This window comes from Rhamphochromis longiceps, linkage group LG20, assembly GCF_057381845.1.
Source record: "Rhamphochromis longiceps isolate RC_006_pf linkage group LG20, R_longiceps_female_GT1.1, whole genome shotgun sequence".
NCBI lineage: Eukaryota > Metazoa > Chordata > Actinopteri > Cichliformes > Cichlidae > Rhamphochromis > Rhamphochromis longiceps.
The window spans coordinates 1,068,660-1,095,285 of NC_140576.1; the positions used below are offsets into that span (position 1 = coordinate 1,068,660).

General features: G+C 43.0%; 2 protein-coding genes and 1 pseudogene across 4 annotated transcripts; 2 read left to right on the forward strand and 1 right to left on the reverse strand.

Moving 5' to 3' along the window:
* Positions 1-409: 409 nt before the first annotated feature.
* Positions 410-1,117, forward strand: LOC146644539 (follitropin subunit beta pseudogene; annotated as a pseudogene).
* A 479-nt stretch (positions 1,118-1,596) lies between these two features.
* On the forward strand, positions 1,597-6,874 carry LOC146644540 (mitochondrial glutamate carrier 1-like). Of its 3 annotated transcripts, none has more exons than XM_085392963.1 (10): positions 1,597-1,733; positions 2,171-2,325; positions 2,714-2,839; positions 3,089-3,144; positions 3,646-3,736; positions 3,822-3,940; positions 4,044-4,239; positions 4,339-4,496; positions 4,595-4,670; positions 4,789-6,874. In XM_085392963.1, exons 2-10 carry the CDS (start codon positions 2,303-2,305, stop codon positions 4,946-4,948), a joined length of 1,005 nt encoding a protein of 334 aa, XP_085249089.1. In that variant the 5' UTR covers positions 1,597-1,733; positions 2,171-2,302; the 3' UTR covers positions 4,949-6,874. The 3 variants fall into 3 exon arrangements, with proteins under 3 accessions (XP_085249089.1, XP_085249090.1, XP_085249088.1); XM_085392964.1 differs by having other exon boundaries at positions 1,602-1,733; positions 2,230-2,325; XM_085392962.1 differs by lacking the exon at positions 1,597-1,733 and adding an exon at positions 1,758-2,094.
* A 111-nt stretch (positions 6,875-6,985) lies between these two features.
* On the reverse strand, positions 6,986-26,388 carry LOC146644541 (tetraspanin-2-like). Its single transcript, XM_085392965.1, has 8 exons — positions 26,094-26,388; positions 12,379-12,481; positions 10,337-10,434; positions 10,162-10,236; positions 10,000-10,083; positions 9,830-9,886; positions 9,651-9,734; positions 6,986-9,565 (listed from the first exon to the last, which is right to left on the reverse strand). The coding sequence occupies exons 1-8, from the start codon at positions 26,160-26,162 to the stop codon at positions 9,500-9,502; spliced, it is 636 nt and encodes a 211-aa protein (XP_085249091.1). The 5' UTR covers positions 26,163-26,388; the 3' UTR covers positions 6,986-9,499.
* Between the last annotated feature and the right edge of the window lie 238 nt (positions 26,389-26,626).

The window sequence follows — 26,626 nt, forward strand, 5'->3', positions numbered from 1 at the left end:
ACTTGTTGTTTGTGGTTTGCACAGATGTTGTGGCAGCATTTTCAACCTGCAGTGATATTGACACGATTATTGGAATAATGATGTATACCAAAGTCTACTGGGGCACTCAGGGTGGATTAAGGTTTCCATAAAAGCGGATGGGCATCCTTTATAGTTTCAGATACTTCCAGGGGAACAGGAGGGAACCAAACTCGTCTCATCATAACAGATTCTGCAATGAACTGACACTTCTGTAGTTCCAAGATATCACTAAGGTCATATGTCACAGTTTGTTTTTTTCTCTTCAGTTTAGGTTTGCGTGAAACTAAGCAAACGTTGCATTGATAGCGTTCTGATTGCATCTGTTTATTCTGTTTTCTTGCATGTATCTTTAATTGTCCGTACATTCGTGTGTGTTTACAGATTTAGCATGCCTCTGTTTGCATTGAAATCCTTGCTGTTGTGTGTGCTGCTGGTTGGTGCGGTGTATACCTGTATGCTGAAGAATTACACTTTATGGATTGAGAAGCAAGACTGCACCCAGTGCGTGGCCATCAACACTACCATCTGCAGTGGCTATTGTTACACCCAGGTGACAACTTCTGCACACAGTTACACTTTTCATGGAAACTCAATGATGTAAAGGTTAAGCAAACTGTATGATGGACATTTTGAGAATATTTGAGACAACAATAAATGTGACATATCAAACTGTAATACATTCTGCGGATTTTTCACATATTAATCATATAAAAATCTTAATGGCACCTTGTTCCGTTCTCATTGAATATTGTCGTCATCAGCCTTGTTTCCTCATTTCCAGGACACTAATTTGAGGGGACGATTTGGGAGGACTTTCTTGATCCAGCGTAGCTGTGTTCCTCTTTCCTTGGTGTACCGGGCTGCCCATATTCCTGGTTGTCCCAAGGATGTCAACCCACAGCTGTATTATCCCGCAGCCCACTGCTGCAGCTGTAGGCGCTGTGACACACGCACACACCGTTGCGTCCGGACCAGCCGTATCCCTTATGATCAGTGCTTCACGACACTTGACAGTGTGAAGAAACAGAACCAGTCTGCTGTGGAGATCTCACAATACTCCAATACAAGCAGCAGCAGCGCGCTTGCACGGAAGTGATTCAGCTATTAATGAAAATGACTACGTGTTTGTGTGTGTTGATGTTATTGTAGTGCATCTCATGTTCTGTTCTCTAGTTTATTATGATATTGCAATAAAACAGTCTGTTCATGCAATACAGTTGTGATTTTTTTTGTCTTTTATGACTAAAAGTGTGAAATTACAATAAAAACATTGAAATAAACAAATAAAAAATAAATTAAATTTAAAAAAAAAAGAGGCTAATTTGGTTACTGCTTAGCTTAGGGGGTTGGGTGGCGATAATAATAAACTGGACCATGAACAGACCCAGTACAATACCTAACAATAGCAAGAATGATGGTTCCAGGAAATGGGTTCCTGCTGTGAGCCAGCACGAACCATATCAGAGATATCAGGATTACTCGGCTGATGTCTGAGAGAAACGGTTATAAATGTTGCATCATGGTCTGTTTGTCCCGCCCAGTTTTTAGAGAATCAATTTTTATTGGTTCCCAAGTCAGGTCTGAGGCGCACCTAGCTGTAGCTTGTCTCCTTCCTCTTTCTACTCATTCATTAATTTATTAACCAAGACGATGGTGGATATGAAGCAGCGTTAAAGTCTTTATTTTAAGGCGTGCTGTCCCAGCTCTTTCCCGTAAGTAACCACGATTCTTTCGAATACAGCTCCGATGTTTTACTATGTCTTTCACATCTAAATAAATTTAACAACCCGGGAAAAAGTTGCAGGACGGGTTAAAAAAAACAACCAAAAAGCAAAAAACTGTAAAGCTTTTGTAATTAGGCAGAGCAGATGTAGTTAACTTTCTAACTCAGATCACACGTTATTATCAGGCGCAGTAGCTGTTTGTTTTTTAATTTATGATTTTATCCATTGTATGAGTGTATGTCTGCAATCAAGACGCCTCGAGACAAGAGCTGGATTCATCTGAAATGACACACTGCAGATGGGTGTATGCCTGCCTTGATTTGGATATTAGGATTGTGCTTTGATGTTGGTGGGTAACTGACCCTGATTTTAACTTGGCTGGTAATGCAGTGGGTGGAGAGTCAAATTTATCCTTGTCTCTGCAGGGCCGGACTTTCCTCTATATATATCACCTTGAGCTTATTTCTGCTCTTGCCTTGCTCAGTGTCTCTCAGGGACTCTCAGCCTGCTCTCCCTCTGTGCTAAAACAACTTCTGCACTCACCAAATTCAAGAACCATGGCCCAGCAACAACAGATAAGGTACGGACCTGTGCACCAAGTTAGATGAGATAATAGGAACGAGGCATGTTCTAATTGTTTTTTTGTCAATCCAATAGTTTTATACAATAAACACAGAATTTGCCACCTGTCTTTTGCTCTTGTGCCGATGTGTAGCACTTTATTACAGTTATATGTGAGTTGTTTGCTTTACTTTGTCAACAAGTTATTTTCTATAGCTTCTACAAAGAGATACACTAGTATGGGTCACACACCAAGAAGCATAATGAGTTGCTTTCATATTACTTCAGCTTAGTTTGAGCAGGTTTTCTCGCCTCGCCTGTCAACGCCCTTCTTTGTGTAACTGCAGAAATGGTGGGAAAAAGAATGATTGTTATGTCCTTGTCTATTGCGACTTGCCTTTGTACAGTCTACCAGCCAAACTGATCAATGGAGGGATTGCAGGCATGGTAGGAGTCACCTGTGTGTTCCCAATCGACTTGGCCAAGACGCGCTTGCAGAACCAGCGCAGTGGGCAGCAAATCTACAAGAACATGTGAGACCGGCACCTGCAAATGAAAACTCACTGATAGTTTGCGACAACACTAGTATAGTTTGTATCTTCATAATCCAGTGCTTCTTCTTCTTAAAAATGCGTGTGAATACATTATTGTTTCTACTATGCAAGTTCCTGTTCTTGTTGCTGTGTCATCATTATGTTTCAGTGACACTTATGTTGTAATGACACCATTCTGCTACACTGAATGATAACAACCTTCACTGTGAATCTCATGTTTCTCACCAGGATGGACTGCCTAGTGAAGACAGTTAAATCTGAGGGCTACTTTGGCATGTACAGAGGTAATACTTGCCCATACTTGCAGTTTTTACAAGTGATTGTTTGCCCCAAAGTCCTTTATCTAGTTTTGCAAGAACTGCCATCACCTACATTGGCAGATATATGTAAAAGCAAAGAGATCTATGACACATTTTAATTGCCTGACCTTATTTGAAATTGGTGGAACCAATACAACCAGACTGGGTAATTTAATAAGACGCACAGATGCTGAGTCACATTCAGTGTTGGATCAAAGCCTGAGTAAACTGGCCCATTAATGGTTTGGTGCAAGGCAGCGAAAAATGCAGTCAGTTGTGTCACAGTAGCTTAGTGGCAGGCTATTTTGTTCTGTTGCTAAACATTTCCGTTTTGCTTTGCACATTCCTACAGTCAGGATAGTTTCTATACTCTTGTTTTCCTGCACTGGAAATGTGCTGTCAGACTGATGAGTTAATATGTTTCAGCAAGTCTGCACCTTTGCTTCATTAGGAGGAAGTTTGTCACAAGCAGGTTTGTTGTTGCAGGTGCTGCAGTAAATCTAACCCTGGTAACCCCAGAGAAAGCCATCAAACTAGCTGCTAATGATTTCTTTCGCCACATGTTGAGCAAAGATGGGTGAGTAGCACTTAAGAACATATTAACATCCAGTGTCATTCTTATTTATTTATTTTTTATCTAATCGACGTGTTTGGGTCCTTAGTGGTAAGTTGACAGTGTTCAAGGAGATGTTGGCGGGATGCTGTGCGGGGATGTGCCAGGTCATTGTCACCACACCCATGGAGATGCTCAAGATCCAGCTGCAGGATGCAGGCAGGATAGGTAAAACCATCTACATCTGCAAATCATTTGCAAAACCCCCAAACAAAACTGGTGTTTGGGGGTGTTTCAGCTCTAAAATACTTAGATTTCCTGTTTCTGCCAGCTGCCCAGCAGAGAGTGATGCCCGCTGTTGTAACAACTCTGAAGATGGGCAGGGCCAGCGCAGTTCTTAGCCGTTCCTATAACACCGCCCCTGGGCCTCAAGCCATGCGAACTTCTGCCATACAGATCACCAGAGAGCTGCTGAGGACCAAGGGTGTTACAGGACTATACAGGGGTCTTGGGGCCACATTGATGAGGTGAGATGTGCAAATGTATTGCCATATCACATGTTTAATCAACCAGTTTTACATCTTTCTGTCTATCAATCCAAACATGTTTGTATTTTATCTTTTCAGGGACATCCCGTTCTCTGTTGTGTACTTTCCTCTTTTTGCACATGTGCACCAGCTTGGCCAGCATTCATCTGACGACCCATCCGTCCCTTTCTATTGGTCCTTTTTGTCTGGCTGCTTGGCTGGATCCATCGCCGCTGTGGCTGTCAGTCCTTGTGATGGTGAGAGACTCATTTGGTGCACTACGAAGTAAAGTGACATTTTAAAGAAGAACATCATTTTATTATTTGCATAATTTATAATTTTCTGTCTCATGCAGTTGTCAAAACAAGGCTCCAGTCACTCAGAAAAGGAACTAATGAAGAAACGTACAGTGGCGTGGTGGACTGTATCAGGTGAACATAGCTTAAATCATAGCTTTGGATTCTCAGCATCACCAACAAACATTCTGCTTGGCTTGGCCTCGATAGCATAAATCAAAGACTAATTCTGGGCTTGTCTTGTTAATTGCAGGAAGATCCTGAGAAAAGAGGGTCCTGGAGCTTTCCTCAAGGGAGCTACTTGCCGGGCCCTTGTCATAGCCCCGCTCTTTGGCATTGCACAGGTTGTGTACTTTGTGGGTGTTGGAGAGTTCCTGCTGGGGTACACACCCTACAACATCTGCTCTGCATAAAAAAAAAAAAAGCTGTTTCCAACCTTTGCTGGTTTATTAAATTACAGCAGCTATGCCCCGAGTGTAGCAATGGATCCAGCTCTTTGTGTACCTTCTTTATTGTTGGAGGTTTCGAGTAAAATGCTAAATGGATCATAGATATGCCATTCATTTTAAAATGGTCTAAAAATATGACTTTAGCATGAAGATCTCTTTTTTTAAGAGACTGAGGTTGAAGTTTGCCAGTCTATGTGCTTCACTGGATCTTTCTGGGAGACAGAGCTTTCCTCACCTGCCCAGAGCTCTGCTTCAGGGGCACCAGACTATTCACTGCTTTCTCAGCTTTACTCCATCACCTGCCTTTCATTGCAACCCTAATCTGGTTTTCCATCTAACTGCTCTATCTTGGCAACTATGAGGTGATGGTATTTAATGTTATGAAGAGACATAACTGTGCCAATTAGCATAAAACAATAGTGGTAGAACATTTTTACTTCACTTCCGTCCTATTTTAAGAGGATAAATAAAAAAGGGGCATAACCTCGTCCCAAATTCTGTCAGCTAGGGATGATGGTTTAGAAAAGATGAAGAAGAAATGTTTGGTTAAGAGGTCTCCTGTTCCCCGTTCTCGCACCACATACACAACTGTGATTGATCTAAAGTGAATTTTAGTTTTGAGCGCGCACTGTGAGTCTCTTCTACACAACTCTGTGTATTTTTTGTTTGTGTTTTTTAACTCTGCAAATAAAGCCCAACAAGGCCACCTGCAGCTGACTTTCGAGAACCACATTTTTGTGGTAAAGGAAATGTTGTTTAATGGTAAAGACTTTATTGATGGATTCATTTGGCATTTGGGACCAAACGTGGAAGAAAAAAGGTGCTACATGACCTACATGTAGCCATGTTCTCTTAGTCTGTTGTGGTTGTCTGTCTGATTTCTAGCTGTCAGAGATGCAGGAGCACACACACAATGACATGTTAGGCATTCAGAGGCAGTAAACAGTGTAATGATAGATTCTCTGCCTGCTCGACCTTTTCATGGGTTAAAGTCATTTAAACTGTTCTACCAATGTAAATATGCAGGTTTTTCTTCAGTTTTCTCAAACTGTGCAAAGTGGAGCCAAATTAGAGCAGTTTTTTGTAAATACATAAATGCTGAATAAATGTCTGTAAATGCAGCGTTTATTTCTGTTGTTTGTGTTGAGTGTGTGTGGCTTGAAGTGTTGAATGTTATAGTCTGTAATCACTCGCTGATGGGAAACAGGCAGCAAATTAACTTCAGATGATTTAATATTTTGTTTTTATGTAGGCCTGAAAGGTGTTACCCTGCTCCTTTACACATGCACCACAAGCGTGGTTCAGATTTTGGCAGTAAAAGTGCTCGTGCTGCAGTGCTGAGGTAATTTCACCCCGGGCAGTCCTTGAGCCAGCTGGATTGCACACATAACTATACCTTTAACTTAATATCCAGCTGTCCTTACAGATCAAGTGCAGAAATGTGAACCTCTGACATGAAACTCATGCAACTAAATCTGGAAACCTACTTAATCACTGGAGATTTCACTGGTTTTCCTGGGGATCACCATTGCTTCTAAATTGTGCAGTGCTGCATTTAGAAACTACTAAATTATTTGCATTTTATTTTCTAAAGGAGCTTTGCTGTGTCAGCACTTCTCATGATGTGAGGTAAAAATATCGCTACATTTAGAGCGCATCCAGGAAAATGCTGCAGATGGATTTCATTAATGGAAATTGCTAGAAGTGTGCCGTGAGCGTGTCACTGACATCCTGCGTGAACGTGTGGACCGATCCCAAGATATTAAACAACAATCTCACACACTTTAAATCTGTGTATGTGCAAAAAGAAACGTCAATGCTTTCAGAGTTTATATATAAACTTGTATCTGCTTTAATCATCCACATACAATTGTAAATCTACTACCACTGAACACTTTTCCAAAAGGAAATGGCCAATAAAGACCAGCATGTCCTCCCTGTGTGCACTTGTGCAAATGTCTGTGATGCAATAATGGAAGGACAGACACGTGAAGCTCTACAAAACCTTCAAAAAGCTTTATTAAACTTCAAACACCTATATTCCTGAGAGGCCTGGAATGGTATCAAAATAAATTAACACACAATCATCTATGAAAGGCTTGACTGTGTACAGAGTTTTTGTTTTTGAGGTGCACAGTGTGTTACATCTCCAGATTTGCTCTAACAAATAGAAATGAGGAAGACAGCAACAGATTGGTGGCTTTGGTAGCAGTAAACTGTGCCTCTGAAGTGACAGTCTGGTGATAGTCCTGTGTTGCTTCAGTCTTCAGAGTAAACACTGCCTCCTGGCACCCTGAAGTGGTTATCAAGTCTCACTTGTTGTCATCGCTTGTGCCACATTACAATGCAATGGAAAAAACAAAGAATAGTAATATTGACCAGCATGTCTGACGCAGCTTGATTGTTGGAACTTAATCAGCATTAAAATGATTGTTTTGAGTCCTCGTTACAGGATTCCTTGGTACCAAAAGCCTTTTGAAATATTTGGCAGGAAAGTCGTCGCTCGCACCACGTCAGCTTCCTTGGCTGAGCTCGAGTTGAACGCAGCACTGTGAAACACGCCATAAAATGGCGAGTCGAGCCCCGTCTGCTACTCGTCGAATACATTTGACAGCTAACTGCAGTCCAAGTCTACAAAGGTGCACGCTGTTGCTACATTTATTCACTACGTTCAGCTCACCGACCAGCTTCAAGAAAGGCACATCAATCAGACGCTGTTCGAGCTGTGTGGATACAAACAATCTCGCCACTATTACACTGTACAGCTACTGCCAACATCTGTCTAAACACAGCATGTTAAATAGTAACTATCACATTTAGCACAAACAATGTACAATAGAAAAGGAAACATATTTACATCCTACTGTCCTGCCTGCTGGAAAACGTCCTATAGAATAAGCAATGGCCTGATTTAAGCTGGATAGGTGGAAACAACCCAGGCTGAGTCGTCTATCCTTCCCTCCTACACGCTGAGGTTAATGAACTGAGTCAAATATAGAGACTATTCTACTGCTTCTTTTTGAGGGTGGTGTAATTTTAAGGCACCGAGAGAAAACTGACGCAAGTGAGAAGACATCAGAGGCCTGGCTTAGATGAGCACATTTAACCACCACCTGTGCCTGTTCTCAGCTGACTGGATAGTTTAGCCTGTAAACATGACCGCTGGGTCTGGGTCTTCTATACAGTGTCTGATGGGACGCTTTATTACATAACAGATTATTTTCATTGGACCACACAAGATGCTTTTAAATGAAGTTAATATATGTTCTTTTGGATTTGCAAAAGCACATTTGTGTAACTCTTCAGGTAGCCTTCATGCTCATTCCTGCTCAATAGAGGAATTTGGAGTTTGGTGATCTGCCTAACTCATCAGCACACACCAGCTTGGGAATGTAGTACTTAAATTAGACAACATATTATGCTCGTATATGAACATTATCATGCAAAGTAACCTAGTTCTGCAAAGATATGAGAGTTCTGAGAAATACACTCACTTTCTGTCCATGAGCCACATGACAGGATGAATGCTGCTTTCATATTTGTTAAATAGGAAGTTACATCCAAACTTAATTGTTTGAGAGTAAATACTGAACACATGGAAAAAAAACTGAATCCTTCCAAAGGTAACAAAAAAAGTGCGAACACATTTTTCCTTCTTCTACGAGACGACATGTTGACTGTCTTAAGTTAAGCTAACTGGCTGTAATGTATGTTTACTGGGCCTCAATCTGTTCACTTAACTCTAAAAATAAACCAAATAGGTGGATTTCCCTAAATATGAACAAGTTCTTTAATAAGATCATTGGATTTTGGTCATTTAGTGTAACCTGTGTGGTTTGAGTGGTTCACGGAGTGTCCGCTCACACTGTGATGGGGCATCCCGATGGATGCCTGCCGGATCGAAATACAGCGCGCATGAGTAACGCTCCACACCGATCCAACCAATCAAAACGGTCTCTGAGATGCAGAAATCTTTTTTAAGATCGTGGGCTCACGTAGCACAACATAGCTGTATTTGCGTGTCTGTGTGTGTGTTTCTGTGCGCACAGATAAGCAAACTCAGCAGCTTTCACCTCAGATTGCTTTCTCAGGCTTAAGTTTCCCACAGCCCAGGGGTCAGCGTCAAGGCTGTGTGAAAAAGCTTTCACACTGCTGTGATAGTATGTGGGTTCAAAATTTGTGGCCATTAGGAAAAGCTATTTGACAGGTTGTCTGCTCCGCAATAGAATTTGTACTGTTCCCATTTGATATGTGAAAGTCTTCCCAGAATGCTGTGAAAGGTCGACTGTGGTTGTTTGCTTTGGACTGGAAATAAATAAGCAACAAACCAAACCAAAAGATCATTGCACAAGGGAGGGGATGAGCACTGCAGTGGAAAGGGATTGTTTCGAACATGTTCTACTTCCTGGCTCCCCAGGTGGTTGACAGACAGGAGATGACATTTAATACAAATTGCTGTACAGTCTTTACGGGCTGGATACAGAAGCAGGTCAGAGCAGAGGCCAAGGATCCGTCTTAGATGACCTCCCTGCTGTTGCGAATGGCACAGCAGAGCACCATGCTGAAAATCATCCCAATGATCTGTAGAGCAGCAAACACAAATCATCTTATTATCCGCCATCACGTACGTATGTGCATTCCTGACTTTTCTCTTCTCCCTGCTCACCATGACACCAGCAATTCCTATGCCCACGTATCCGACGATGAAGAGTTTACTGTTGAAGAAGTCTTTGATGCCCGTCTCGCAGTCCTGCACAGGAGATGTTTTGTAAGGCACCAGACTCATTCATTTGATATCAACCAATTTAATTTCTGCTGATTGTATAGAGCTGCTCGAGGTCTTACCCGGGTGTCTTTTTCAGCATCGGGGCATCGGTTTTCTATAGTTCCACAACAGCTCAGCTTAAAATGGGAGGAAAAATATGAGAAGACAAGGCCTATTATAGGGAGCATTAAAAAAAAGCAATGATTCCTCATATATGTAGTTGATCATAATTGTTTTCTTCTATATGTACCACTTTCTGGTAAGAGAGGATCAAAGTGCCGTTGCTGTTTTCATTGTAGGTTTTTGCGTAGAAGTTCTGGACATCTTCAATTATCTGTGTAAGACAAGAAAAGTGAATTTGGACTATTGGTACTGCTTGCAGTTTTCAAAAACAGTGAAACAATGAACGTACCTTGTCTTTGTTTAAGAATCCAAACACTCCTGCTGCCACCTCAGACCCAAAGATGATCAGCAGACAGGCAAAGAACTGCAAAAAGGGATTAAGCGTTTACTACTCGGAAGTATAAAATGCCAAAAGTGCATTCCAGTTGGAGTTTTGCTTATGATGTGTGTGCATTTTTACTCACTGAACCCAGCAGGCACTGTGATTCTCTAACGGCTCCACAGCAGCCAAAGAAACCGACCAGCATCACCAGACCGCCGGCACCAATAAGTATGTACACACCTGGAGGAACATAAAAGGTTCTTGTTAATATGAACAGGAATGGTATACAAAAGATTTCTTGTGTTCATGTCAACACGCTCAGCTTTCCCCCGCATCTTGTTCCTTTGGTGATTAGGTTATGTTACAGAGTCACCACAAGGGGGCAGCATAGGACTGGGATCGTAATCTGAGTTAGTCGTAGTGCCAAGGAAAACAAACAGAGGCATTATAATTTCTGATTGTACTGTTTGCTGTGTAAATTGGTGCTTGGCCACATCCCTTTTTAAGAGTAGCCCTTCTTGTTGTGCCCTTTAATGGCGTCCTCAGTAAATACCCTTAATAGCAAAAGCCTGACTTAGAGGGAGGTCTGAGTGGATGCTTCATGCCATGCCCCTTGGCTAACCATTCAGTGTCTCATTAGGAAACACATAGTGCATCATGGGCTGGTCTGTAGGGAGGAACTCAACAGATCCGCTCCATGTAATCTCATGCAAGTGGGGTCTGTTGTGAGGCAACAGCTCCACAGAGGGTAGTTTAAGGCAGGGTGCTCTCATGTTATATGGGGTCAGGTCAGAGTGAGACAGAGAGGTCTGGTTTCTCAAAGTGCAATACAGTAACCCTGCAGGTTTTTCTTTAGTTGCCTGTAAAGAGTTTTGACAGCAGGAGGTGTTAAATGTGCTGTCAGTTAAGGATGGCTAATTAGCTTTTAACTTCTTCCATCTGGTGACAAGTGATGTTGCTGCTCGCACTGCGCCACAAGCTAAACAAAACTGTTGTTTGGGAAAGAAAGAAAGAAAGAAAATACTGGAAATCAGATTTTCCTTTTTTCCTCTGTGTCCCAACTTATTTTATCTTCCATCTTAAAAATAATTTTCAACTAAAAAGAAAGTTTTGTGTGGGTTTGATGCTATGGAAACAAGCCCTAGCAACTGTTGAGGGTGCTCAGCTGTGGGTACAGCGCTCGCTGTCAAACCCATGTGTAGCACTAGACGCTCAGAGGACCCGACAGGGGCCACCCACTCCGTCAATTCCAATGGACGTCTGACTTCAGTTCACAGGCACTCTCGCAGAAGTGTTGAAATGCCTTAACAGTGTTACAGGATTCTGTAAGCAAATATTTCTCCCAGAGGTAGTCTACCATTACACCATGTTATCCCCCAAAGCAGTTTAGCTGGACTGGAGTCAAGAGTAGAAGCATCTCTTTTCCTAAAAAGAAACCACAAATATCTTCAGTATGACACAAACTATGTGTTCAGCTCATGAAAACCCTTGTAAATCCACTCCTCTCCCCCCCTTCAACATTCAGCACTTTATTATTATGCTATGTCCAATTTTTGCTTCAAAGGTTTGCCATTTGCATGATGTAACTCTCTTTAATTGTCCATATATTTCTCCCCTCCTCCTCTTTCTTTCCATCTGGGCAGATTGACCGATTAAAAGGTGGTGCACACCCGTGCGAGTCCACTAATGTATTCACACTGCACCACAGTCACTTCCTGTTATTCCCACTCATCGCCAGCATGAAAGTTTGCTAATTTAAAAAGTGTGAGAGAACATTTGATGCTTTAATAAGTTAATGCACATTTATCAAACAAGCCACTCAACTGGCACAATTCCTGCCTTACTTCTCCATTTCTATTCCTAATATTCAGCTTAATTGTTAACAGAAACAGCAGACCTTCCCTTGACCCATTTAAAGTGATTTCCCAGCTGCGTTTCTTTAAAACCCAAACCCAAACTGGACTTTACTAGAAAAACAACTCCCAGTGGTGACGAAAACACAATTCATCACATTCAGTTGACAACAAGCGTTTTACAGAGCTTTTACCAAAACCTGCGGTGAATTAACCCACACATGTGTTAAATCAACAGCATTGTGCTGGATGTGGTTCGGCGTATTGTTACACAATTATAACGTGCCAGACTTGGCTGTAAAGATGAGCGAAGGTGCGCTGTGGTGCTCACCAATGAAGAAGGTATCTGGTGCCTTATCGCCGCTGAGCAGAGAAACAGTTTCTGGGTCGAAACGGAGCCACAGTCCCACCGCCAGAACGAAGGAGCCCATCAGCTGGGTGGAGAAAGAACGAGAGGAGACATACTCTCTATATAAATAAATGATAAAAAATAGCTGACAATGATGTGCTGCTTTAATAGTAACCAAACCCTCAAAAATACCAGATGCATTTAATGCACTGAGTTGCAAAAATAAGCAGACTCCTGGATATATTTTACACTGAACTATGTTTTTCATACAAATACTATCTTTTCTCTTGATCTCGGTCACTGTTTTAAGCCAGGATCACAAAAGCGCTGCTTTTTCCCAGCACTTTTTTTTTCCATTTGCAAACCGGCTCTCTCCTTCCTCCTGCTGGTGTTCCTGAAAGACACAACAATCCCTTCACCCTCTTTATAGATTCAGTTTAAAGGAGCAGACAGGCGAACGTGTCACACTTTTGTGTGAAAATGTCTGTCCACATTAAGGGTGGATCATCTGAGCATTTTAGCCCTGGAGCAGAGCAAAGCCATCTTACGTAACACGGAAACACCCTTTAACGACCACTGGCTTCCCAGTGGGGAGAAAATGACCAGCTTGGCTGTGTGCAGCACTGTGGCACCTTGAGCTTAAACAGGCTCTCCTGTTTGTTTGGAAATGTGGTTACATGTCGCTCATATTTTCCTTCATCTAAACCTCTGTTACTATGCATTAAACAAAATCATACTCAAGCCTCTTACTTTCAGGGAGCGTTACACAGCAAGAACGTGTTCCATAAGTGCTGCAAAGACCTTCAACTGTATGTATTTTCCCCTTTTTACAGAGATGTGAGTAGCAGGGGTCACTGTGGATGCTCCACTTACAGATCAGTATAGAGAGGTTTTAATGATCGCTCGGCCCCCTGAGGATAATCCAGTCTAAAAACCTTCATGTTGAGCTTCAAAACAACAGCACCGATACGTGTGTGTGTGTTTGTGTGCACGGAGAAATAAAACGACTTGTCTAAATTGTGAGTATTTAGGAGTCACATGGTTTCTTGGCATCCTAGTTCTAGAATTTAGGTAGACCGATGTTTGTGTGTCTGTTTATGTGTCCTCAAGCTCTGTTAGGTGAATTTATTTGGAGAAAGAAGCTCTGCTGCCAAATTCAGACAAAAACAAACTTTTCCATCTTAATGCTGCTTTTGTTTACTTTGCTCTCTCTTTTTTCCATTTCTTTGCTTTGTATATCTAATCTTCCCCCTTATTCTGCTGACTCCTGTGCCTCTTTCTTTCCACAGGTTGAATTTTACAGTGTTGGTTTAAAGTGAAGCCAGCAGCTCAGCTGTAAAGCATCGGAATGGGACAGGTGCTGGGAAGCCGGTTTCCCCCCGAATCGAGGATTTAGTGTGATGCGTGGTGATGTATGGGACAACTGAGCTCTTGGGGTTTCAGGATTAGCAGGTCCAAAGTGATAAAGCACAGCGAAGTAAAGGATCTGCAGACTTACTGAACCAGGCTGGATTAGCGTGGAGAGGGGCTCTGGATCTATTTAACGGTGGTATTTGTCAGAACACCTGGTGCGATGGTGTTGGTGCAAAATGTGAAGCGATTACTGCTTCCTACTGGATTTTGTGGATATGCACACAGTGCTGTTGGAAGAGCAAGGCCGTCTCGGGCTGCTGTAGATCGTGCTGCGGCTGTTTTGAAGAGCAGGTGGTTCTGAGGTTGAACGAGGTTTGTGCTCATTACTGCTGTGATTGCATTTAAAAGCCTTTTTCCAAATCACATTTCAAAACACTGCAGTCAGTAGCTGCCACGCTAAATGCATTCCCATCATGAGCCGGAATATCCCAAAGGTCCCATTAATACCCTCTCTGCTTTCATATCCCCCTGGTTTACCCCCCCTCCCCCCAACTCCCCTGCCACACCCCTCCCTTGTTTTCTGCTACCACCCCCTGATTATCCCCATGTAGCCCCCCTTCTTTAACCCCACCTCATCGCAGCCTCGCCCTCCCAATCTCACCAAAGGACAAAGACCCACTGTCTCCCTGTGACTATATGCATTAGTGCACAATAGGATGGAAACTGACAGACACAATGAAAGAGAGACTGGAATAGGGATGGGAGAGAGAAAAGGAGGGAGTAAGTCATTAGAAGACTCCTCTGCTTGCATGCACAGACTACGGACACATTTTGTTCAGAGTATTAAAATCTCTCGGGTGTGTTCTGTATAGCCTAAGTCTCCAAAACACCAGTTTTTCCCTGTGTCCCCCCTTCAGTACCAATGCCTTTTATGTCTGGATATTTGCAGGAATGGATGGAAATCTTGGTATTGGAGCTTTATTGAGGTTCTTTTACAGTTTAAGGCCTGCTTTTTAAAAGTGCCGTTACATAGTGTTTTTGTGAGGGGAATTTCCATGAAAACAGGGGCTGAGCTGACACAGGGCTGTGGTCTTGGTCAGACAGTCTGTGGCATTATCCACTTTCTAGTTCAGACAAAAAAAGAGCTTTACTGTATATTAAACCAAAAATAGTTTATAAAAGTAACAAGAAAAATCCCTTTCAAACAATTCAAATCCAGCAGTAATTGGTTAAGCTTTTTTTAAAATAGTCTTTTGTCTGGTACATGTTCAGGAAAAAACAGAAGCAAGGGCACTTTAAAAATGATGGGCAGCAGCAAAGTGTAAATAGGAGCGACATAATTATGGGTGGAGTAAATGCTATTGTACTCAGCCACAGGCGGGGCTGGTGGAGTGAAACACATCTACAAAAAGTGTTTTTTTAGGCTTTTTACCAGAAATCTTCAAAACAATGTATTCTAAATGTATCCAGACAGCGGTCAAAGTATGAGTAACCTGCTCCAGCTGAAGTGGCAGCAGGAAAGCAAACAAAAAATGTCAAATAACATGATGCCATACAAGAATTATGTGAGCTGGAGCCAGTGGAGTCTGACATTTACAAGGGAATTAATTACTCAACGTGTCAACATGGGATACCAGTTTTTCTTGATCTCGTGTCCTTTAGGTTCATAAGCCACTTACTTTCCATCCATCCATCAATTTTCTTAATTCAGCAGTTTGAGAATAGGGTGGCTTGAAGAGTTGCAAACTATCCCAGCTGACATTTGAATGTTTCCTGAAGTGATGTCCCTTTAGCGTACTCTTACCCTGTTCTGCTGCATGCGTGTTAAAAGTCCTACATGACCCCAGTGCTCTGTTTTGTTTGTCTTTTAGTTGGTTGGTTTGGTTGCATTAAATACTGTATTCATGCAGGGTTTTTCAGTTCTGTTTCAGTTCTCTTTGTACTGTTACATCTTGACTTTATGAGTCTTGTGGCTTTCATTTGCTTTGGATAAGGTCATTTCATTTCTGTGAAAGACTTGGTACTCTCCCCAGCAGGCGCTTTCATTTTCAATTAGAAAGAAAGTAAATCTTCCTTTCTAATTGATTGTGGGAAAAATATGTAATGAACCGCTGATCTGTACCATAAGTCATCCTTGCGGGGGTTGTCGGAACTGTATGCGCAGTCGCACTAAGGACAGATGTGATCAGGGGCATGCCCCGTAACGCGTATAGAGCAGTCTGTCGCGGCAGGAATAAGTTGTACAAAGTCCATGTAAGTTACGATAATACTTTGATAAGTATGATAAGTGTGTTTCTAATGTAAGGTATGTTGCTGCGTTTGTATTGTGAGCTATCTGAAAACCCTTTTATTCTTTATTTACGTTACTTACATCCATGTGCTATTTTTTAGCTAGACATGTGTGTCATGCAAGCTAGCAGCACCCCATGAGAAACGGGCCGAAGTGTTTAAGTGTTTACCGGAGTTTTGCACCCTTGGCAAGCGGACTGAGGTATGTGATGAGAGATGATCTGTTGTTATATTTTATTTAACTGAACTGTGTAATCCCTTGATGCTGTTTGAAGTAACCCCTTTTGTTTTATTTAATCTGTGACTGTATATCTCAGAATTACTTGTTTGAACTTGCCTGAATTAACTTAAGCTCATTGTTATAGTTCAAAGGGTACTGTACGGGTATCAATTTTTTCTTATTTTATAGTTTTCACGGTGCTCAACGTCCAGAGAATGAGCCGTGTGTGGTGAGGAAATAAATGGCTGCACCCGTTAGAGACTCTTCTGTCGTTCTTGATGCCAAGGGCTGCTACAGTGAAAACTCATCGCTGCCTTGCAGCCATCTACACTCATCTTATTCTTTCGTCGAACTGTGAGTAAAGGAGTGTATCGCATCATCTAGAGACTACTGGATCAGTAAAGGACTCAAAATAAGGACATTATAAATACAATGTCATGCACACCTTCATCTTGTAAGCTGTGTGAGCAAATGATCTTCAACATGGCAGTCTAAAGTAATGCAAGAAAGAAAGACCTCTTCTGTATTTAACACAGTAGCATGTAAAGTTGTGATGCTGAATATCCCACATTTCTTGCATCAGAATGTCTAAGACTGAATCTGGGCTTTATGCTATCAGTTGTACTTCTGTAAAAACTTAAGTGGCAAATTGTCTGATTTGAGGGCATCATCAGTATTATTTTGGTTTTGTTGCCAGTCTGTGAGGTTAAAGGTGTAAATATCTAAGTTGAGTGTTAATAAGTTTGAAACCACCACTCAACCCATTTGAGTTAAGATATATACACTTAAAAGGGCAGGTGCAACAAGCCAAAAATAAAATTAATAATAATGTTGTCCCCTGTTGAAGAAATAGACAAATCTACAGAGGCACAAGAGGCCAGGTCCAGCTCCAGAGAGCGAAGACTAACAGAAAAGGGGCAGGAGATGCATGAACAGGAGGCCAAGAAAAATGAAAGGTCATTTAGCAAGGCATATGAGTCCTGGAAGGAGTTAGCAAGAGGAGTTAGAACAAGGCTGAAAGGTTTCTGCTCAAACGAAGACCTTGTTAGAACACAAACGGACATTAAGGCTAAAGAAGCATTAATGCATGAACTGTATGAGCCTATCCGACGTAATCATACTTCTACTCCAGATGTTGTCAAGAAAATGGATGCGTGTGTTGCCCTAACAACAGAAATTTGTGATCTCATTAGTAAACGACTAGAAGATATAGATAAGACTTTTAATGACAGGCTCGAGAAGGAGCGTGTAAGGATGATATTAAGTAAGGAGGAGTATGGATCTGTTTTTGGGAAAACTGAAACAGAAACAGTTATTTCAGAGCATTCAAAGGGCTCAGATTCATACTCTGGAGCCACATCTACGACTTCTAGCAAACGTGTGGATGCCGAAGCTGACCTTGCAGCTAAACTAGAACAGGCGAAGGCAATGCAACGAATACATGAACAGCAAGCCAAGTTGAGTAGCTTAGAGCATGAGTGGAAAATCAAGGAAGCACAAATGATTGCAGAAATGACAGCAAAGCTAGAGGAAGAGAGAACTAAACTGCAACAGCTACAGGCAGAAAATGAGGTAAAAGTAGCAGCAGCCAGAGTGAGAGCTTACAACAACTACGATGGATTGGAAAGCCTTAAGTATGAAGCAGATGACAAATCACAACTTGATAGCCAAATCATTGAATCTCAGAATCCATTGAATCCACAGGCTGAATCATTTCGACCTCAGTGTGCACCACCTGAGATTTTGCAAAGGCAACAGGAGGTCAGCTTAACACAGGAGCTTGCAAGCTTGTTCGTCTCCAACCGTCTGCCTGCACCTGAACCCACAGTGTTCACTGGTAACCCTTTAAAGTTTATAGACTGGAAGATATCCTTTATGGCATTGATTGGCCACAAACCCCTCCCCGCAGGCGAAAAAATGTTGTACTTGAAAAGTTATCTTGCTGGTGAGGCACGGAAGGCGGTCGAAGGATTCTTCTATCGAAACTCAGAAGATGCATATCAGGGTGCCTGGGAGATTCTTCAGGAGAGGTATGGAAGTTCATTTGTCGTCCAAAAGGCTTTCAGGGATAAACTGATGAAATGGCCAAAAATAGCTCCCAATGACCCAGTAGCCCTCAGAGAGTTTTCAGATTTCCTTCAAAGTTGTGCCGAGGCCATCCCTCATGTTAAAGGGCTGGCAATTCTAAATGATTGTGAAGAAAATCATAAACTTCTCAAAAAACTGCCCGAATGGCTGGTACGCAGATGGGGTCGTGTTGTTGTGGATGAACTAGACAGATGTCAAGAGTATCCACCATTTGCTCATTTCACCAGATTTCTACAAAGGGAAGCTAGAATAGCCTGCAACCCCATTGCTTCTCCCTTCTTATTAACCACTAAAGTTACAGATGAAAGGCTTCCTAAGAGAACCAAGGCACTCAGCACCAATGCTCAAGCTAAGCACTCTGCAGGTAAACCAGGGACCTTAATTTCAAAGCCAAGACCACCATGCTTCGTCTGCAACGATGAAACACACGGTGTCGCCAAGTGCCCAACCTTTGCCACAAGGCTTCCTGATGAAAAGAGAGCTTTCATTCGTGAAAACCGTCTTTGCTTTGGCTGTTTAAGAAAGGGTCACACTAGTAAAGAATGCAAAAGAAGGCACACATGCACTATATGTGGTCGAAATCATCCAACTTGCTTGCACATAGAGACAATTGAGGGAGCCAGTGAAATGTTAAACAGTGATTCACCATCTGCAGGAAATGAGACAAAGGAAGTCCGCAATGTCATGTCACACACATTGACAAGATACTCCTCAGCTACGTCTAGCATTGTTCCAGTTTTTGTGTCATTGGCAGAAGACCCCCACAGTGAGATTCTCACATATGCTCTGCTCGACACACAGAGCGATTCAACTTTCATCTTGGGAGATCTGGTCTCTGCACTAAATGTGAAGACTCAGCCAGTGCAATTAAGGCTCAGTACAATGACAGCAGTAGACACAGTCATAGCTAGCAAAGTGGCTTGTGGATTGCAAGTTCGTGGGCTCCATAGTGAGTCGCATGTTCAGCTACGCCAGGCATATACAAGGGATTTCATCCCAGTCGATAAGTCTCACATTCCTACAAAGGACACCGCACTTCAGTGGCCACATCTGAGGCAACTGGCAAACAAGCTGCAGCCACTTCAAGACTGTGAAGTGGGATTGCTGATTGGCTATGATTGCCCATCAGCACTGGCCCCTCTAGAAGTCATTGTAGGGTCAGAAAACCATCCATTTGCTCAAAGAACCGTGCTTGGCTGGAGCATCATAGGATCAGCAAATCCATATCTTGATAGAAAGGAACATCAAAGCTTTGTACACAGAGTGGCAGTAAAGGAAATGCCATTGCCTCCGGTCAATGATGTGTTGAAGGTCCTAGAAATGGATTTCAGCGAAAGAAACTATCAAGATAAATATGTTTCTCAAGATGATGTTCATTTTGTAAAACTCCTCAGCAGCACAATCACAAAAAGGAAGGATGGACACTATGAGATGCCACTTCCTTTCAAGGGCAGCTCTCCACCTATGCTGCCAAACAACAAGCGACTGGCTGAAGCTCGTTTGCAACACCTCAAGAGGAAGTTAAGGTCCAACAGGCAGTACCATGACCATTACACAGCATTCATGGAGGAAACCATCAGCAAAGGTGTTGCAGAACCAGCCCCCCCAGCACATGAGGGAGAGACAATTTGGTACATCCCACATCATGGGGTGTACCATCCTAGGAAACCAGATAAACTTAGGGTGGTCTTCGACTGTTCAGCCAAGTTTCTGGGCATCTCTCTGAATGACACCTTATTGACTGGCCCTGATCTGATAAACTCTCTAGTAGGAGTTCTCTGCCGCTTTAGGAGGGAAGCAGTAGCCATCACCTGCGACATTGAAAAAATGTTCCATCAGTTCTATGTTCCACCCAACATGCGGAACTACCTGAGGTTCCTATGGTGGAAGGGCGGTCAGCTGGAAACAGAACCCCAAGAGTATAGAATGGCGGTGCACCTTTTCGGTGCTGGTTCCTCTCCAGGGTGTGCCAATTTCGGCCTTAAATATCTTGCACAGCAATGCGAAGCCGATTATCCTTCGGCTGCTGCTTTCATTGAAAAGAACTTTTACGTTGATGATGGACTGACTAGCGTCCCATCAGTCACAGAAGCTACAGACCTGATTATCAATGCACAGCAGCTGTGTAAGACTGGAGGTTTACACTTGCACAAATTTAACTCGAACAAGGTGGAGGCGCTATGTGGTGTTGCGCCTTCAGAAAGGGCAGTAACCACCGGACCTCTCAACCTTAGCCTGGATTCAACAGCGGAGGGTCACGTACTTGGCATTCAGTGGTCAATAGAAAGTGACACCTTCAGCTTCAACATTGACAAAAGGGACCAACCCTCAACTCGTCGTGGTATCCTGTCCGCTGTCTCCTCCCTCTACGACCCTCTGGGTCTTGTAGCTCCCTTTATCCTGAGTGGTAAATGTATTCTCCAGGAGCTGTGTCGCATTGGCGTAGGTTGGGATGATCAGCTTCCCGATAGCCTACATGCACGGTGGGAGCAATGGAAAAGGGATCTACACAGGCTAAAGGAAATAGCGATACCCAGATGCTACCATCCTCCAGACTTTGGCAACATAGTGAGGGTGGAACTGCATCACTTTTCAGATGCCAGTAACATAGGTTATGGTGCATGTTCCTACCTCAGATACAAGAATGGAAAGGATGAAGTACACTGTAGCCTTGTGTTAGCCAAAGCAAGAGTCGCACCAACAAAGCTCATGAGCATCCCAAGGCTGGAGCTTTCGGCTGCAGTAATCTCCGCAAGGCTAAGCGTCATGTTAAAAACAGAGCTCGGCATGCAGATTGACGAGGAATTCTTTTGGACTGATTCCCAAGTTGTATTGGCCTACATCAGCAATGAGGCACGGCGATTCCATGTGTTTGTCGCAAATCGTGTTCAGCTAATCCGAGAAACCACAAACCCTGCTCAGTGGCACTATGTGGATACGGCAGAAAACCCAGCTGACCACGCTTCGAGAGGTCTATGTGCAGGGGACATTCTGTCAACGAACTGGTTATCGGGTCCTAAATTTCTATGGAAACCTGAGATACACCCAACACTACATTTTTCACCAGATTTGCTAGTCTGTGACCCTGAAGTTAAATCGGTGAAAACCTTTGCCACCCATGCCAATGAGCAAAATGACATTCTGAACCGTCTAAGCCGCTTTTCCAGCTGGACAACGCTCATCAGAGTAGTTGCAAGAATTAAGAGACTAGGCATGAAGTCAGATCGTGTCAGTAGCATTGTGACGGTAGAGGAAAGGAGAAAAGCTTGTGAACTAGTAATCAGTCTGGTTCAGCGACAAGCCTTTTTGCAAGACATAAAGACACTTCAGAAGGGCAACTCTCTTCCATGCTCTAGCCCCCTAAGTTGTCTTGATCCCATCTTAGATGAAGGACTTCTTCGTGTAGGTGGAAGACTGACAAAGGCAACGCTCAGTCGGGAACTAAAACACCCGGTTATCCTTCCAAAGGAAAGTCACATTACAAGACTAATACTGTCTCATTACCATGCCACCATCTGTCATCAGGGTCGCAGTCAAACCCTAGCAGAACTCAGAGCAAATGGGTTTTGGGTGCTTGGGGGAAGCAAAGCAGTTGCCAAGTTAATACATAAATGTGTGCAATGTCGAAAACTTCGGCGCCCCACCGAGGAGCAACGCATGGCAGAGCTCCCGAAAGAAAGGACTGAAGCCTCCGCTCCTTTCTCGTACTCTGGTATGGATTGCTTTGGTCCATTTTCCATCAAGCGGGGCCGTAAGGAGTACAAAAGGTATGGGCTTATCTTTACATGCCTGTCTTCACGTGCTGTTCATATCGAGATGCTAGAAGACCTATCAACAGATGCATTCATCAATGCCCTTAGATGCTTCATCAGCCTCAGAGGAGCTGCTTGCCAACTCCGCTGTGACCAAGGCACAAACTTTGTAGGAGCCAGAAATGAGTTCAGAGAGGCTCTCAAACAATGTGACATGCAGGCACTGGAGGCTTTCCTGGCAGACAAACAGTGTGAGTTTGTTTTCAATGCTCCTTCTGCAAGTCATGCTGGTGGCATCTGGGAACGCCAAATTAGGACCATTCGTAATGTGCTAAATGCCACTACTGCTCAGTGTGCAGGAAGACTAGACGATGCCTCTCTTAGAACTTTGTTTTATGAGGCCATGGCTATTGTAAATAGCCGCCCCTTGACTGTGGGCAGTATCTGTGACCCAAAGGCACCTGAACCTCTTACTCCGAACCATCTTATACTGATGAAGTCCAAAGTTGCTCTACCACCACCTGGGAAATTTGTGAGAGAAGACTTGTATGCAGCGAAGAGGTGGCGTAGAGTACAATACTTAACTGAGCAGTTCTGGGGTAGGTGGAAAAGAGAATACCTCATGAATGTCTCCACAAGACAGAAGTGGCACAAAACCCGCCGTAATCTAAAAGTGAATGACATTGTTATCATCAAGGAAGATATGTTACCAAGGTGTCAGTGGCAACTGGGGCGTATCGTTGAAACTATCGAAGGCGATGATGGTTTAGTCCGTCGGGTCAAAGTTCAAGTAGGAGTCCAAAGTCAGACCAAGAAACAGGACCGTGCTTTCAAGCCCCCCATCATCGAGCGGCCTATTCAAAAACTGGTGGTTCTTGTTGAAAGAGAATAATAACAACCATGTTATTATCTGAGAGGAACTGACATACTGACATAAACAATGTAACAGTCCAGGTGGCACCTGTTCTATGATGTTTGTACACCTGTATATTGGTTGAAGTGGTCTCATTTTGTTGTTGTTCAAATCATGTATGATTAGCTAGTTTGTAAATCATAGCATGATTGGTGGGAGTGTAATGAACCGCTGATCTGTACCATAAGTCATCCTTGCGGGGGTTGTCGGAACTGTATGCGCAGTCGCACTAAGGACAGATGTGATCAGGGGCATGCCCCGTAACGCGTATAGAGCAGTCTGTCGCGGCAGGAATAAGTTGTACAAAGTCCATGTAAGTTACGATAATACTTTGATAAGTATGATAAGTGTGTTTCTAATGTAAGGTATGTTGCTGCGTTTGTATTGTGAGCTATCTGAAAACCCTTTTATTCTTTATTTACGTTACTTACATCCATGTGCTATTTTTTAGCTAGACATGTGTGTCATGCAAGCTAGCAGCACCCCATGAGAAACGGGCCGAAGTGTTTAAGTGTTTACCGGAGTTTTGCACCCTTGGCAAGCGGACTGAGGTATGTGATGAGAGATGATCTGTTGTTATATTTTATTTAACTGAACTGTGTAATCCCTTGATGCTGTTTGAAGTAACCCCTTTTGTTTTATTTAATCTGTGACTGTATATCTCAGAATTACTTGTTTGAACTTGCCTGAATTAACTTAAGCTCATTGTTATAGTTCAAAGGGTACTGTACGGGTATCAATTTTTTCTTATTTTATAGTTTTCACGGTGCTCAACGTCCAGAGAATGAGCCGTGTGTGGTGAGGAAATAAATGGCTGCACCCGTTAGAGACTCTTCTGTCGTTCTTGATGCCAAGGGCTGCTACAAAATATGTTTTTGTATTAATTTATACCACGATTTACAGAATGCAGATTAAAATGTTTGATATGTTTGATCCGTGAAAAAGCAGCTGGCGCATACTTAGATCCTACTCTATTTAGAAATTGCATCGGATGCTCTTTAGATGTAAAAACAGGAGAACAAAACTTTCCCTCAATGTGATACCCAGTGTCACTATAGCTGACTCATAAGTAACAACGTTGCAGTTTGACTGCATCAGATAAATGGTATCATTTGTAACAAATTGAGAAACTGTGGAAGAAAAGATTACAAGCACATGTGTGACCTTTTTAAGATGATAATCTCTGCACAAGAACAAGGACATTATTTTCTGTTGGACTGATAACCGGTAAACTAAAGTTTCCTACTGCACCTTTTGTGCACAACACTCTGAGACAGTGTTTGCCTTGTAGCCTTCTGTTTACCTTGCTGGCTTAATTTTTTACTAAATAGGGCAAAGAACACAGAGCAGACAAGGCAGCGAGGTACTGATGGTCTGTTTACAGAAGAAATATGGTGAAATATACACAATAGCTTGGCCTGCGTTTAATCAGTGGCCTTTTCTTTAACAGGGTTCTGCGGGAATCTCATCTCACCCGAATGGTGGGATCTGGAGTGTGTGTCTGTGTGTGTTTCATGTGTATAACTACAGTAATATCACTCTTTATATACTTGAGGTAAAAAAACGATTTATTTTCTGTTTAACGGTCTACAGTCAGAGTATTAGTGTTCAACCGTCAACTGGGGCTCAGGAGGGGATTTCAAAGAAATCCTATTTGCTTTCATCATTCCCTTCTCTTCATCACTCACTCCATAAACAACAGAGAGGACTGCGGCCCAGCGGGAATTGGCGTGCAACGATTATGAGTGGTGGGTAATCAAGCAGACTAAAAACTGCAAATGAAGAATAGTTTCTGTTTTCATTTTTTCATTTGTAACACAAGCAGTCGGCATTCATCCACAGAGCACTCCAACACGCTCATACTGATCTGTTTTCTGTCTTTATCTGGGTCAAATTCAAGCCAACTGTCCCTCTTACACCATGTGAGCACGCACACACTATCCCTCGCAATCTCCCAGTGACCCTTTTCTCTTCTGTCACATTCACTGTCTGCCTCACTGTACATCCTCCATCTCTAAATCTTTAACTCTTGCCTATCGGATGGCTAACTCTTTCTCACCCTGTCATATCTCTCATTTTTACCCCTCGGCATGCAAGTGTCCACTCACAGGTGCCATCAAGCCAGGGATAGTGGAGTTTGCCAATGGTGGGACCAGTCAATCGTAGGAGAAGTGGGACTCATGCAAGCTTTGCTGCTTAGCCAAGCAGGAGCAGCCAGGGCTCGAGCAGCAGCCTGAAATTATGCCATTGTCCCACTGTCACAATAGATCCTTTCACAGGGCGCTGATCCACTCCACAGATGCTTGTTGGAAAAGTCTCTTTCACACACGCAAAGATACACACACACAAAGAAACTTGTCCATGAGTGGTGAGTGTGAACAGCGGCATAAATAAAGGCAAAGTGCAGCCCAACACTCACGGTCACACAAAGAATCTGTAAGGAATGAATAGCCAAACCTGTGAGGTTTATTCACGTGTGGAAAGCATGTGCACAAGACAAAATAACACACCGACGTATATCCATCGTTGGCAGCCACCTGACTGTCTGGAGTAGCATGAGTTTATCTCTGAGTGCTGCTTGTAAAGAAAACAGAAGTGCGAGCAGAGCTTTTCTTGATTACAAGTCAGTTGACAGTTTGTGTTAATGAGGAAATACAGCACAGAGCGCAAAGAGCCCAGCTTGTTTTCCACGCTGCTGTGTCTCAATCTGTGTCCCTCTCTGCCTTTTCATTCAGTCTTCCTTTCAAAAACACGCTTCCCCGGGAAGAAGAAGGGGGGCGGGATTTTCCTCTGTGGAAAATCTGATTTGAGACCGGAGAGCCAAAACTAAAAAAACCTCTAGCTGTCACCCTTTCAGCGCCACGCAGAACAGCCCAAACCCGTGCTGGAAAGCAACTAAACAAAGCAGATATTCGTGGGTGAAAACCGCAAAGCGCCTTTGCATCACCGCTAAAACACCACGTGGACGCGAAAGTCTGCCGCGCGGAGTGAGAGTTGCTATTCCGCACTGCTGCACTTGCTCGTCGTTTATTTACGCGCAACTTGCATCTCATCAGCACCGGAACCGAAAACATCCACTTACCCAGAATGTGAAGTTGAACACGAACAGCAGGTACTTCACGCATTTCATTCCTCCCTCCACCTTCCCCATTGCGACTGAATGACACTTTATTCTGTTTATCTCCGTAAAATACTCAGATGGTTACCCTGACGGAACAAAGAAGAAACAGCGGTTCAGCCCACTGCGACAGCGCTTCAGCATCAAGAGACGCTGTCACGGTAGCCTCTCTCTCTCTCTACCACACACACACACACACACACACACACACACACACACACACACACACACACACACACACACACTGCAGGATCCGCTTAGACTCTTTCCAGACCGCCCCTTTCAATAATGCAGAGGGTGGCAGAAGGGGGGGTTGAGACTGCTCAATGGGGACGTTTTTTTTTATTATTTGCCTGTAAACGGAGACATCAGTTTCCCACAAACGGAATTAGGCTACTATTTTTTAATAAAATTGTAATGTTTTTAAGTTTATTTTGGCTTTGTATATTTATTTGCTGTTTTTTGTTTGAAATGTATCGCATTCTGCATAACGGCAG